The sequence below is a fragment of the Podarcis raffonei genome, chromosome 2 (assembly GCF_027172205.1).
Source record: "Podarcis raffonei isolate rPodRaf1 chromosome 2, rPodRaf1.pri, whole genome shotgun sequence".
Lineage (NCBI taxonomy): Eukaryota > Metazoa > Chordata > Lepidosauria > Squamata > Lacertidae > Podarcis > Podarcis raffonei.
In genome coordinates, this window is record NC_070603.1 from 61,521,116 (window position 1) to 61,536,546 (window position 15,431).

Consider the following 15,431-nt stretch of genomic DNA (forward strand, 5'->3'; position numbering starts at 1 on the left):
GTGTGTGTGTGTGTGAGAGAGAGAGAGAGAGAGAGAGAGAGAGAGAGAGAAGCAACAATTCACTTGGGATACTCTCCTCACATTTTGAGATGTATGGTGTATGAGAGAGACATGTAATTGAAATTTCTAACACTTGAGCACAGGAGCATAACTCCTGAAGTAGTGGCTGAATTCTAATATGGATAATTACAACCAACCCTTTCAAAAAAAATCCTTTGATGCTCTCTACTACAAAGCATTTTATATTTATTTGCTGCCTCATCAAAGTAATAAGTATGAGTATCAGCAGCTGCTCAATTTTTTCATCCCCTTCCTGTATCACCACGTTTTAGTAGTAGCCAACTAATGTGAATCTATGCAATTTGTAAAGTGCTTAAGATGAAAGGCACCATATAAATGCTATGTATCTATGGCATTTCCAAGACCCTCACCAGCTGTGCTTGAACAATCATCATGCGAAGCCCTGGCTTGCACTGAAAGTTAATGACAGGAACTTATTACACTGCTGAAGCACGTAACTTCAGAAGATAGTTAACTTCATTGTAACTTCATTTCCTTCTTGGACTCAACATTTGAAGGTTCTGGATGTACAGTAGTAGACTATACCCTGTAGCTCCAACTTTTTACTGCAAAACACTTATAAGAATGATTATGTTTGTACTCTAAAATAATGATTTAGCGAGGCCATCACTATATATTTTAGAATAAGTATACCTGTGGGCAAAGGAATACAGAACACTGGCTTGTTTTAGATTGTTCTGCAACTTCTTATCTATACTTCAATAAAGAGAAATCAAGGGGGTTTTTTTGTTCAAAAATACTAATGATATTGAGTATTAAAAGCTTTCTCAATTCAATTACTCTCACATCAAAGTCCCCGCCTCCTTTTATTATGTGATAGCTATAACACCATTCCCTTACTAAAAAGAGTCTAGGATCTGATCAGTCAAATTACTCTCATCAGCTTTCATGGGCTTACCCAGTTATCAGGGAAATATCCAAGTGCCTCAGCATTCCTGTAGGATCTGAATAAATTATGCAAAAAACAGGTTCCCCTAAACTCAACATTGTATTCAGTGTGTGAGTGTATCTGAACATGTTTATAGAATTGTAGTCAGAAGAGACCTCAAGGGTCATCTACTTCAACTCCCTTTAGTTTCAATGTATAGTATGATCTTCTCTGATACATTTTGTATACTATATACCCTCTTTTTTATATATTCCTTTGTTTCTTCTCTGCTTTCTATATCCCCCCTCCACCATTTCCTAGTAGAATGCTTTTATTGCTTTTTAAATTGGATTTACTATATTGAAACTATTAAACATAAATGTTTAAATAAACAAAATGTTAAAATAAGTAAAATGTTAAAATAAGTAAAATGTTAAAAGGCCCATCCAGCATGCTCATAATTGGTGTTAACAGGAGGCCACTAGGTTAGTGAAAGCCCTTTAAGCACTAATCTGGACCTAGTTAAAATAATTGCTATTGTCCCCTTTGCAGTAGTAGCAATCTTACAGGTAATACTTTGGGTACTTTTTATTTTTTGTTGTCAGATGTAGATAGATGCATACAGTATTCACACATATCGCTTCAACACATGAACACTCATGCACATTTAAATCACCATTTTTCCTGGAAAAATATACAGCAGTGATGGAAAATTGATCAGCTCTTTTTTCTATGTATTTTGCAATTAAATAGACACACACACACACTATTCAGAACTGACATGAGGCATGTGTATTTTGTATTTGGCTATCTGTACCAGTGTATTATGAGAAGCAGTTATTTGATTCATCAGCCTGGTTGCAGGCCAGTATAATTAAGCCTCAACATCATCAGCTCCTCTCTGCTTGGCTTGAAGAGGGGCCTTGCAGCTGGATAAAGGCGTCTGCGGATCAGACCAAGTTGCTCCCTGTTTTGGCTTCAGGAAACACTGACTTGCTGTGGGGTCTTTAGTCAAGTGCAGGTGGGTAAGCAAGGCTTTGCTGGCTCTTTTCAGGGTCAATTCAAACACTGCAGTGCACACGTGACAGCTACTGAAAATTATTACCACATGGCTGGGCTCCACATGGGGACTATATGTTAGTAAGCTTCTTAACATGTGTGCCAAGCACTAGGAATGGGAGTCCAACAGTACAGATGAGGCTGAACTAAACTTTCACAAGGCTATTGGAGTAATCAGTTGGCTCAAATGTTGGTTACAACATCTAAACAACTAGAGAAGGGGCTGGAGCAAAGTAGACCTTTCTGAATTACAACTACTTTACAGCACAAACCTAATCATGTCTATTCAGAAGTAAGTCCTACTGTATTCAGTGGGGCTTATTCCTACGTAAGTGGGGTTAGGATTGTAGTCTCAGTTATCAGTTGCTTGCCTGAACTACCCCAAGCCTACAGGGAGTTCAACCTTACCATCAGCCTCATGAAGACCAACATATTGGATCAGGACATCGTCAGCACTCCACGCTTCAGCATTGGTGACCACATGCTTGAGGTGGTAGACAATTTTGTCTACCTGGGTTCCACCATAAGCAGCAAACTCTCCATCGATGCTGAGCTGGACAAACATATTGGTCAGGCAGCTGCAGCAATGGCTCACCTCTCCAAAAGGGTATGCGAGAATATGATGCTAATGTCCAATAACAAGATGAAGGTCTACTAGGCTTGATTGTTGAGCACACTGCTTTATGGTAGTGAGTCATGGGCAACTTACAACCGTCAGGAGCGACACGTGTGCTGTGTCAGGAGGATTTTGGGGATCAAATAGCAGGACAGAATTTCAAACAAAGATGTGCTTTCCCAAGCTTACATTCCCAGCTTGTTCCTGTCTCAGTGATGTCTATGCTGGCTCTGTCATGTCCAAAGAATGGAAGATGGCAGGATCCCCAAGGACGTGCTCTATGGGAAATTGGCTTCTGGTACCAGGGCGGTTGGCAGACCAACTCTGTGTTACAAATATTTCTGCAAACATGACATGAAAGCTGGCAACATCAACATTTCCATGTGGGAATCCCTTGCAGACAACTGCAGTGTCTCAAGACAGGCAATCAAGTAATGTATCCATAGCGATGACCAGAGGAGAAATGACTACTGGGAGGACCACAGAGAGAAGAAACGCCATGGTGCATCTGTAGCAGCACAACTGGATGCCTTCATCTACTTCAGCTGCAACAAAACATGTCTCTCCTGATTTGGTTTCTATAGCCACAGCAGGTACTGCAACTCTATGGCAGCTTGACCTCACCTCCAAAGGTGCACTCCTTCATTGTCTCCCAAGACAGATGAATGCCAGCCTGACCTACAATGTTGTGATTATTGAGTATATCTATGACATTAACTAAAATGTTTCAATGCTTTGTTTTTTTATACAGGGTGGGCTACCACGGGATACTGGCTTCCAGTTCTTCCTTTCCCCTGAGTTTCTAGTGGTATGATAAGTGTTTATCCATGTTACAAGAAGGTAAAAGTTAGGAGAAAGTTTCCTCATTCCTGTAGCAACCTGGAATGCTGGATCAATGTGACAGAGATATGAACAATGCATCATTTTCTAATGTGTAAATCCTTTTTTTAAGCAGATATTTTTGAAGCCAACATTCCCATGGATAGCTTATGTTAAAAAGAAGTTTCTTTTGCTTTCTACTGTTGTATAAAGTACATTTAAAAATAAATAAATTTCAATTTAGTGCAAATTCAGCAAGATATAAAGATGGGCTTGCATGCACCATGTTTAGCTTTTGCCCAAGTAACTTCTGTGTTTCAAAACCATCCTTCCTCCATTTTGAAAACCCTTAATTGGCTTTATGAAATGTGAAGGTTTTAAAAATGTTAAATTGATTTCAGTTCCTAAGCTGCATGCCTTTCCAGTTTTTTGCATAGAATAACAGAAGTACATATGATTTTACTTTCATTCCCTATGAATTATAGCCAAAAACTGTTCCATGTATTAAAGCCAGAAATTAGTATTGGGAAATAGAAGAGAGGTATTTTCACAAATTCCTGTAATATTTGATACACACACACAAACAAACCCTCATACACAGAATTCTGTGCTTTAAACCATTTAAGTAATGCCAACTTCCACATCTCTCTGATATTTGCTTCAACTGCTATCAGGAAATAAATGAAAATCTGTAGAATCTTGGAACTCTCTTGATTTTTGAAGGGGGAATAAACCTCTACATGTGCCATTTGACCAGTTGTAGCACATCTACAATCTACACATTTGAGTCTTTAACCCAGGGGTCGCCAACCCTTCTGAGACCATCAGTATATCTGCAAACCAAGAAATTGTTGTGGGTACCATACAATACCACAGCTGTGTGTGTGTGGTAGGGTGAGGGAGCAATTCCGCCCCCCAAGTCTTAATTGGGGTGTATGTGAGATCTTTTTGGGGAGTGTAAAACGTAATCTTCCGTCCCCAGTGGCAATAGCCAGGGAGACCAGACACAGAACAGTTAGGCAGGTGTGTGTGTGTGAGGAATTTTGCCGGTGCCATAGAAGGCTCATTTTAAGCCTACCTGTGGCAAGGAGAGGTGCTTTCGGTGGGGAGGGGAGATTTAACTCTCCTCTCTCCAGCCGAAACCCCTCTAAAACTGCCCTACTACACCTTTGTAGTCTTTCTTGACTACAACAGAAGGTGTCTTTGAAGCCTGACTGCAGCTGAGGGAAGAAGCGGTGGACACTATCTGCATCGGCCCTTGTGGCCATAGCACTGGCAACCTCTGCTTCATTATAATAATAATAATTTATTATTTATACCCCGCCCATCTGGCTGAGTTTCCCCAGCCACTCTGGGCGGCTCCCAATCAGTGTTAAAAACAGTACAGCGTTACATATTAAAAACTTCCCTGAACAGGGCTGCCTTAAGATGTCTTCTGAATGTCAGGTAATTATTTATCTCTTTGACATCTGATGGGAGGGCGTTCCACAGGGCGGGCGCCACTACCGAGAAGGCCCTCTGTCTGGTTCCCTGTAGCCTCACTTCTCGCAATGAGGGAACCGCCAGAAGGCCCTCGGCGCTTGATCTCAGTGTCCGGGCTGAACGATGGGGGTGGAGACGCTCCTTCAGGTATACAGGACCGAGGCCGTTTAGGGCTTTAAAGGTCAGCACCAACACTTTGAATCGTGCTCGGAAACGTACTGGGAGCCAATGCAGATCTCTCAGAACCGGTGTTATGTGGTCCCGGCGGCCACTCCCAGTCTTCATTGGTTGTAATCCACAAATTACTCAGTGCAGTACAGCAGAAATCAAAGACCAAATTCCTCAGGGAATCCCTACTTGCTGGTATTGAAAGAGGAGATATAATTGAGCACTGAGACTTATGGAAATTTAAAGTCAAATAATACAGCGTAATTTTGTAATTTTTACTGTTACAGTACTCCTCCTGCTGTTCTTATATTCCTACATTAGGCTCTCTAACAGAATCTCGTATTAATGAATAATGTGTGTGCTAATTTGAGTAAATTGCCTTCAAGTCTACCTCCATAATACTTTCATGCTTTCCTGTTTGACCGCTGAGGAAAGTAACAGATTACTTAAACTGTCTATGAGATTGCTTGGATTTCAGCCTAGGTGCTTGGATTCCAGCCTAGATGTTTGAGTTGCTTTTGAAGAAAGGAATTACATGCCCAATCTTTTTTTTACTCCGTGAGAAGAAAAGCAGTTTGGGAGAGGGTGATTTTAACTTTCAGGGAAACTCTGGGAACCAAATTACAGTTGGCTTAAAACTGTGTGAAGTACATCCAGAAATTTAAGATTAACAGGACAATCAGCGCTTATTAATCAACTTAATACTGTTCTTAAATCTGATGAATTAGAATATGATGCAATGTACCCAATAAACAGTTTCACTGAGAAAACAATAGGATGTTATTTATCAATTAATTATTGCATTTGCATCTGAACTTTTCTCCAAGGAGCTCATGATGGAGCTCATGTTTCTCCCCTTCCCCATTTAATACCCAGAACCACCCTGTGAAGTAGATGAGGTTGAGAGGCCGTAGCTGGCACAAGCTCACCCAGTGAACTTCATGGCTCAGTTGCTGAGTTCATGGTCCAGCTACAATCGTTCTTACATTTTACTCTGATTTCAGATCACACTTAGATCTGGTTTAGACACTACCTTATTCATTCCTTAGCTATTTTCATCATGGTAAATTTCCATCTTTGTGTACAAATGCCACATTATACATTATTATGTTGTGGATTTCATGGCCACCACTCCCAGAAGCCCACCAGTGTGAGGCTGGGACACAAAAACTTGCTCTAATAAGGACCATGAAAAACACAAATATAATCATTTGATAATGCCTTTAATATCTTTAAGCTTTATTTAATTTCTAAGCATAAGGAAAAGCAGCTTTAATATGTATAAATATCATGTACTTTTAAAAAAAGGTTCTTCAAATATTATACAAAGAATACAGATTTCTCCTCTGTATTTTATTCTCTATATATACTCCTTTTAACTTTCAGACATTCCTGGTTAAAAGGACGTTTTGCTCCATAATTCCCACAAATTCAATACAGCAGTTTGGAAATGAAGTACCATTTTACTGCATTCATTTTCTTAAACATGACTAAAAACCATGCAGTATGCTTAATTAGCTGAAATGGGGCTGTTTTTAGAAGCCAAATAAAATATTGAGAGCAGACCATTTCCTTAGGGCAAAAGTGACTATGTAATCATATCCACATGACACTGTGAGCTGCTCTTATTTGGAATGTGACAAATACTGCTTTTTATTTGGCTTGCCATCATCTATGCACCAGTCAAGTGTCATCACAATTGCCCATGAAAAATGGACAGCAGATGCTGACATCTTCATTGAGAGAGCAGAATTACTATCACTGAAGTCACAGGGAAATATAAGCATCCCTGGTCATGAAATAATAATAATAATAATAATAATAATAATAATAATAATAATAATAATAATGCTTCTATTAGCATCACCCAAAACTTAAGCAAGATGCAAGCAAGTTTATGGCAATCATTCAGCACAATCAAATATAGAGAAAATGCATTTCATTTCATGGCCATTGTAAGACTCTTTTTCACCACCTTCATCTTCTTAAAGGTCCTCTGCATACTTTCAAGCACCAAGAAGCTGACTATCACAGCTGCATCATATGTTATAATAATTTGGCATGCAAGAGGATTGCTGCATAGGAATGAGGGTGCAACTTGCACGCAAGTTTGGACACAGGCCACCACACATGCATTTTGCTGTGCACATGAAGGATCTGCCAGAGCTTCCAATCACATGCACACAAAGGAAAATATATGATATGTTTACATCTGGCAACCTATACATGTCTTGCATGCCAATTCTTACACAGAAATGCCTTCCAGGTGGGAATTTGGTTATGCTTGGGAATGGAGAGGTACAGTGAATCTGTGTATTCAGTGACAGTGGCAAGAGCAGCACCAAAGGCTGATCTCTGTTCATACTAAACCACTGATTATGACAGAGCTTTAGGGGTTAGATCAGGTCCTCAATTACTATGCAGGTTAGTTAAGAAAGATTAAAACAGAGTTCCCCGATTTGGACTAAATGGGTGATTCTGCCAAAGCTAGCACACAAAAGGAGGGTGTGTGTGAATTTATGAAGGAAGCCAAGAAAGACAGCCTGGACCTGACTTTTCACAGTCAGAAACAAAACAAACCTAAGGTGTTCTAGCATATACTTCTGTGCACCTTAAAGAGACTGAAAAGTGAGATGAGATGAAAGGATGTCCTCATTCAGCCAAGCATAAACAGAAATGGTGTAGTTGTCTATCTGATTAGGATGGAAAGATGAACTGTACTTGGATGTAAACTGGGCAGTTCACCTGAGTGAAGTCACTTTGCATGGAGTGGATAAATGGCATCCTACTATGCTATAGTACAAGGCATCAGAGTACATTTGCCTCTGGTAGGAGTTCCTTAGTTGCCTTCAGGGGTCAGCTGCTTTCTAGTTCATTGCTCCTTTCTATAAAATAGTTCTGAAAAGTTTTTAAGTAGGTGGAGATGGGGGGTGGACATTGTTAATTTACATTTCTTGTCCCTATTTGCACTGGTCGTATTCAAACACCAGAATAAAGAAGACAGTATGAGAAAATTTGGTCAACTTGTCTTAAAACTTATGCCCAGTAGTCCTGTTTAGTCTACATGGCTGTCTTCCCTTTTCACTGGCCACAAGCACCCACTACAGCTTCTCCCCTTTGTCAATATTGTACCTTGGTCAGTATTGGGTTTTCTCGTAGTGATAAACTGAAAATCTGAAGGCATAAGGGAAAGTAGAGAAGCAGGGTGGACATAAAATTAATAGACATAAAATAATTAAATTAAATAGAAATAAGACCCCAGTCTTCAGTGAAAGTGGGCAAGAAGAGATAAGGAAACCTATACCAAAAGTTAGAAGTTAAAGATAGGTAATTCAAAGCATAAAAAAACACAAGTTAGTTTGGCTAAATTATTTTATGTTGAGGCATCTTTATGCTAGGCTCAATCTAGTCTAGTCTTGAACATAATTAATCTTGTGGTCACTAGAGGATCACTGCAGGGAACAGTATTTTGCCACAAAACAGTTTTGCATGGAAAAGCAACTATGATATAGTCATTAACTTAGCAAATTTCACTCAGAACGTGAATCAACAGCTGGCCTCAGACAGTTTCTTCAGCGCTGTTTGCCTATCCTCTGAAGCTGACTTTTGCAAATTGTCACACTGCTAGCATGTAAAGCACAAATATTGAGCTTGCCAGGAACTGCAGCTTTTCCAGAATTACTGACCACAGCAAGTTGTGTGGTTCCTTCTCAATGCTACTGTTGGAAAAACACAGGCTTTCTTTTTTGTTCACTGGAATTTGCTTTTTAAATGTTAAGTACAAGGAACATAAAAAACGACACCCATCCTTAGCTTCATACTCCATTAGCTTTGTTGAATAGCTATATGCCATTTTCTATTTGTACACCAAACTTTTTAAGGATTTCTACAACTTTATTGCTTACATCTGACTGCAATTTATCAAGGATTACTGATGGACTTTTTAGCCTTTATCTTAAAAATATCAAAACTCATTCAATATATCTCAAGTATAAAGCAAACATCCAGACAGTAACAAATGTTTGTAAATACTGTTCATTTTAAATAATTACAGTTGTAATTAGATATCTTGGACAACTTATTGATTAGTTTCCCCTTAAGCTGATACTCAACTTGGTGAATTATGTCATAATATCACATGTTCTAAGGAACAAGCTAATGAGAGGGAAAAGTGAATTACATTGAAATAGAGAGTGTTCAACAGAAAAACATCTACACATACAGAGGACACAGAAATATAACACCATATAATCTTACCACCTCTTACCATCAGTCAACCTCACCTTAGTAATTTTGTGGGTTTGATAAATGAAAAGCAACGTTGTGAATTTCATGAAATCAGAAAAGGCATACCACAATTATGAACAATCTGCCAAATATGATACACAAGTATGCTACTCCTGTTCAGCTATTCCTCACCCAGATAGGACAAGAATAGAGGTGAGCTAGTACAAGAGAGAGTGAAAGAACGAACGATGAAAATTATTGAGCCTGTGCTATACAAACCACCCTGTCCTCCTTGCTTGTTTCTCCTGCCTGCCTCCCTGTCCTCCTTCCCTTCCCACACAGCACTTGAAACAGTGACTTTTGATCAGCTGACAGAGACCAGATTTAGCTTAAGGAGGGGTTATTTTCCAGTTTTTAGATGCAGTGCACAATTTCTGTCATTCCACAGTCTCTGTAGTGGGATATATAGACAAAAACCACAACTATCAGTAACAACCGAAGGAAAACAAAAAAGACATTTTAACAAACCTGCTATAAAGTTATTTAACTAATTGTCTTGGCAGGTATAAAATATAAATAGGGCCTATTTCTTAAATCCATGCTTCCAGCAACTCTTGGCTCCAGTTTTGTGCTGACAAGTATCTACCCAAAGCACATTTCCCGCACCCCCCTTCTACATAGGATGATTTCCCCTGCCTCCTCCCATATACTGCGCAAAATTTTCTAAAGCTAACATTAATTTTGCTATAGAAAGCATTGGATCCCATTTCTGCAATATGCCTTAAGGTCAATATAACTGGCACGTATCCTGCTCTACAGCTGGAACAGCAAAGGGACACATACAACTGTGCATTTTTTGGCACACAGATGAATCAAAGTTGTATTTGAAAGCTCACCACCCAGAAAATGACCAGGCAGCAGCAGAAGGGTAAAGGTTGTGTGTGTGTGCACTGGGGCAGAAAAAAGAAAATCACCCCCAGATGTTCCACTGGAGACGACACAAGAAACTATTTCACCCTTTGTGAAAAAATTCAACTGTCAACAAAGACTCTTGGATGGGGCAATATTGTCAGAGGTGCATATTTCTTGCTGCAGATGTACTCTCAAAGGAAGATTTCCCACAGTGAAACTGGGCAGTGTTGAACGTCAGGGACAGAGCTTGACTTCCTGCCAGAACTACAGGATAGCATGGCCAGCATACATAAAGCAGGTGAGAATGGACAGCATAACAATCTCATTAGGGCTAACAAGGCTAACCTTCATTTTTAATGCCTCTTTGGGTGGTTGCAGATCTGCTTATTGTCTCTTCAACCTGCATGGTGCTATAAAATCATACACATTGTGTCACTTACTGACAAATTATTTTCATGGTGAAGGTCCACAGGTTAAGTTTTTCCATCTCATATTTCTGAAAAGGAAAGGGCTTGTGTCAAACCCATCCCTAACAAATGGCTCTTCACTGTCATCAGCATCTTCCAGCCATTTCAAATAGTAAAGTCTCGATACATGTAAACTGTTATGAACTTCAGTGTTAGAGAATGGTAGACAGGAACTCACAACATTTTGGAAAGCTTACTATATATCAGATTTGGGCAAAAAGTAGCTCAAGATCTACTGGTAGATTGATATTTAGGCAATTTGCAGAGCATCAGCAAGCACTTATGATAGTTTAAACATTAGTAAAAAGACCTGTGTTATTTTTTTTCCTCCTGCAATGGATGGCTGCATCCTAATCTCTTCTCTCTATCCTCTTTCAGTATTCTCCTGTAAAATATGAGCATTCATGGTTTGTGTAGCTGGCCAGTGTGGAGTTTTGTGTTAGTCCCCTGCATGCAATAATTCATGTGCAAATTTGTACTTGTACATCTAGGCCATTTAGTATTATTATTTCAATTATATATGCAGTGGTACCTCAAGTTAAGTACTTAATTTGTTCCGGAGGTCCGTACTTAACCTGAAACTGTTCTTAACCTGAAGCACCACTTTAGCTAATGGGGCCTCCTGCTGCTGCCGCACTGCCGGAGCATGATTTCTGTTCTCATCCTGAAGCAAAGTTCTTAACCTGAGGTACTATTTCTGGGTTAGCAGAGTCTGTAACATGAAGCGTATGTAACCCGAGGTACCACTGTACACTGCTTTCTCTTATCACAGAAAACACAAGTCAGCTTACAAAATGAAACATCTGCAATATAGGAAACTGCCTTGCAATATGTCAGACCATTGGCTCAGCTACCTCAGTACTGTCAATAATGATAGGCAAAAGCTCTTCAGGATTTCAAACAGCAGTTTTCCCTACCCGGAAGTGCTGGGGATTGAACCTGGGATCTTTTGCATACAGTGGTACCTCTCGTTACGAACTTAATTCATTCCGGAGGTCTGTTCTTAACCTGAAACTGTTCTTAAATATAGGCATGTTTTCGCTAATGGGACCTCTTGCTGCCACAGCACCGCTGGAACACAATTTCCATTCTCGTCCTGGGGCAAAGTTCTCAACTTGAGGTAACTCTTCCAGGTTAGCAGAGTTTGTAACCTGAGGCGTTTGTAACTCGAGGTACCACTGTATAATGAAAGTGCACTATCACTGAGTTATGTCCCCTCTCCAAATTAGCATCAAAACACTCTACAGTTAATGTCTTTCAAGCAAAATTCACAAAGCTCAACAAAGTCTTTACTGTTGTGTTTATGTACCAGCAAACAAAGCCAAAAATATCCCAGCAACCTAAATTCCAACACTACCAAGCATGCATGTAGGAGTAGAAACACAGACAGTCTTCTCTTTCAAACAGTAGTTATATTCTCTGTAAAAACATTCACAAGCATGTTAAGTCCAAAGGCTGGCCAGAGAAGCCCTGCCTTTAATGCCCTAAGAAAGCTTATTTGTTTAAATGAACATGCCCTATGTTTTATTTGTCTTCTAAGCCTGTAGTATCTCTGGTACAACAAAAATAATGTACAGTGTCATTGTTATGGCATATCCAATGTGTCCTCTACTGGAACTGGGCACAAACTGACTAGACTCTTTTAGACCAGTCTTCAAAAAATCTTCACTTCTGTCCAAGTCATCCCACTTTACCCACCTTTAAATAAAGTAGATTTAGAACTGTAACTTTAGTAACCAAGTGCAAGCCCCAGCTTAAGGGAACTATGTTAAGGGGAGAGGAATGTAGCTGCTTTACAGAGCATGGTCTGCGGGCAAATGAAGCAGCAACCTTGTTGAAAGCAAGAGGTCTTGGTCTAGTCGCTGCCTATATGAGATACTTCCTGGGAACCTTGCATTACTTGTGATTCGGCTTTGCTCCAAAAAATGAGTGTGTCACTGAAGAAAACAGAGAAAAACCCTAAGGTGTAAGTCAGCATGGATTTCTGCACATGCTAGCCACATGCAGTTAGTTGCAATTGTCCAACTGATCTTCTGGACCCCAGTGCCATATCGTATACAAGCAACGCCTATTATAATTTGGCCATTAATCATCTATTGCGAATGAATGAGAGCCAGCCAACAGCACATCCTGCTGTAAATTAAATCAAGTCCGCTTTGCATTTCCTAAAATGTCTCCTCTCATCTCTCTTTTAGCGAGGATGAGATCACCTTGAGGCGTAGATACAAGCTTGTGCCCTGAACTTTAGCCTTGTGGCATAAAACTTAACTGGCATAATTCAGAATGTTCCAGGAAACTAGCCACTTACTGTCTTTTGCCCTGTGATTATATTCATGTCCAAGGGCAGGGCTGTATGATACAATTGGGTGCATAATGCATCCGTGATTAGTTCATTTTGGGAACACACCACAGGGCTGCTCCATGCCAAATGGAATGACTAAAACAATTGAAGAGGCATCCATAATTTTTTCATGGGCCAGATTCAACTAAGCTGCTGTGCTAATGAAAGCCAGTGCAAAGAGTCCCACTGGCTCAACAGGACCTTTGCCTCTTCTCTCCCCCACTCCTGCACACCCCTGCACCCTCCTCAAATTTACCTGGGAGGGTTGGGAAAACTCCCAGAACTGTATGTGGAGGGTCGGAAAGGGGAGATTGTTCCTCCTGGCAAGCAGATATGCTTGCGCTGATGATGTAACACTCGCCTTACCACTACATTGAATTCCACCCCATGTGTTTATTCATAAGCCTGTTCCATCTTGTTTTCACATTAACTTGTAACTTAGATTGAAACACATATCCCAAGGCACACATTTCTAAACCTATTTTATCCTCGCCCCCCCCATACATTTGGGTACTTTTTTGACCTAAGAACTTTATCACAAAATTCAGAAAAGAGTAAAATCTGAAAGATAATTGCATTCCAAACTGCATATTAGTCAGGGAGGTGCAAATTAGTTCAGTACACTAGAATTGCAGACCAAAGGAAAGCTTCCCTAACCTTAGTATAAACTAGTGGTGGCTTCTCTGAATCTGGGGCTAGAGTGAAAATCTTGTTTTTTAAAAAAATAAATAAAAATCCATGAGGCATGTTAGAGACATTTTGAGAATGAGTCTGCGGATCCATCAAAATAACATTAGGGACCATAATATATTCTAAAATATGGTACTGTGAAATCTATGGACATTCTTGTATTATAAGAACAAGAAAGAGTAGATGCTACCCTGTAAAATATGTTTAACTATAATGATACTGAATATTAAACACGAAAAAGAAAATTGTAGCATTCCTTAAAACTAATACTTTGACTGAAGCAAGAACATTCATAGACAAGACATGAGGCCAAATGTCAAAGGAACCTTATGCCACTATAAATAAGTCTCTAAGATGGGACATGATTCTTTGCTGTTTTTGCTGAAATTGATTAACATGGTTACTCTTCTATAATTTATCCCAATGAATGTGAAATCAACTGCTGTCCTAACAGATAAAAGGCAAGTTGAAACTCAAAGCAGAAATCAATGGACAATTCAAAGAGCTGTAAAAAAAACCAACAACAACCATTAAAAATTGCAATGCTGGAATTAGTTATTGTAATGAAGACAACACAAGAAATAGGTCATCAATGTTACTAAGAGTAAAAGATTTATGTAAAAACATTTATTTGTCTAATACATATTTTAAAAGAAAAATGATCCTATGTGTATTAAAATGCCTCGGGTAGGTCATTAATCTTCAGATACTGAATTTCTCTGAACACTCTTCTGGCAAACTTACAGGAAGTGACCTGGTGGCCTGAACACCCCAGTTGTTTGTTCTTTGAAGTCATGGAACCTTTTTAAAGAGTCTGGACAACACCATCTCTAACATCTTTCGTCTGAACACCAGATTGTGACCTTTCTTTTTTTTTATAAGATATTTATTGAAATTTTCCACTTTAATACATTAAAAAATCAAAAAACAAAAAACAAAAAAAGTTAAAAACACATAAAGTTTACAATCCTTATTTTTCTATAACATATTTCCCTGACCTCCCCACACCTCCCCTTCTTATATTCCAATTCAAATTGTTAGTTCAACAAGTTCTTATCCCCAATTTTTGACCTTTTTCTATTTAGTTCATTTTTTAAAAAGCCAATTTTACCTTATAAACATCAATATTTATATATCAATACTCATTCTTAAAACCTCTTTCTAAAGTCGACCCAAATTCCCTTCCATGACTTCCCCAATTTTCATACGAATAGCAAAACAGAGTAAAAACAAAAACAGATTGTTATTATGCACCCTTTGGTTCCCCAAACTCCACCCCCCCTTTCCCGGTTTCAATCCCCAACAAATGTCCATCAGTCTTAATCTACTATCAGCCTGGAGATCTCACGTCCGAGGCTCTTAATTCTCTCTCAATTCCTCTCTGCCGGTTTTTTTGATAGTCCTTAATATTAAACACCAGATCTCGAAGAAGCTCTAGCCGAATGGGATCCATGTTTCTTCCAGCCAGACCTCCATACTTAAAAGTGGAGCCCGAATCATGTTTCTTACTCCTTTCAAGTCCAAATGTCCCCAAAGCTCCAACTTCCACCTTAATCAGATTTGTAATCCTTGGATCTTCAGATCTCCACATAAGGAGATCTCTCCGTTCTTCAATCTCCAATTCAAACCAGATTTTCAACATCAAGTTCTTATTTTCCTTTGTAGCCATCATGTCAGGCCTCTGGCTCTCCTTTGTCATCT

The 15,431-nt window shown here is 39.3% G+C and overlaps 1 protein-coding gene across 2 annotated transcripts in view; it reads right to left on the bottom strand.

Annotated features, from left to right (window-relative positions):
• Positions 1 to 15,431, bottom strand: part of LOC128407920 (homeobox protein engrailed-2-like) — a 219,882-nt gene that overhangs the window by 65,043 nt on the left and 139,408 nt on the right. Inside the window, exon 3 of one of the 2 annotated variants that reach the window (XM_053376938.1) lies at positions 7,118 to 7,363. The exons of the other annotated variant lie outside the window; for it this stretch is intronic. Within the exon in view, the coding sequence (XP_053232913.1) occupies positions 7,133 to 7,363 (231 nt within the window). The 3' untranslated portion in view covers positions 7,118 to 7,132. Of the gene's footprint in view, positions 1 to 7,117; positions 7,364 to 15,431 lie in introns of those variants that run through there. 2 annotated transcript variants of the gene reach the window in all.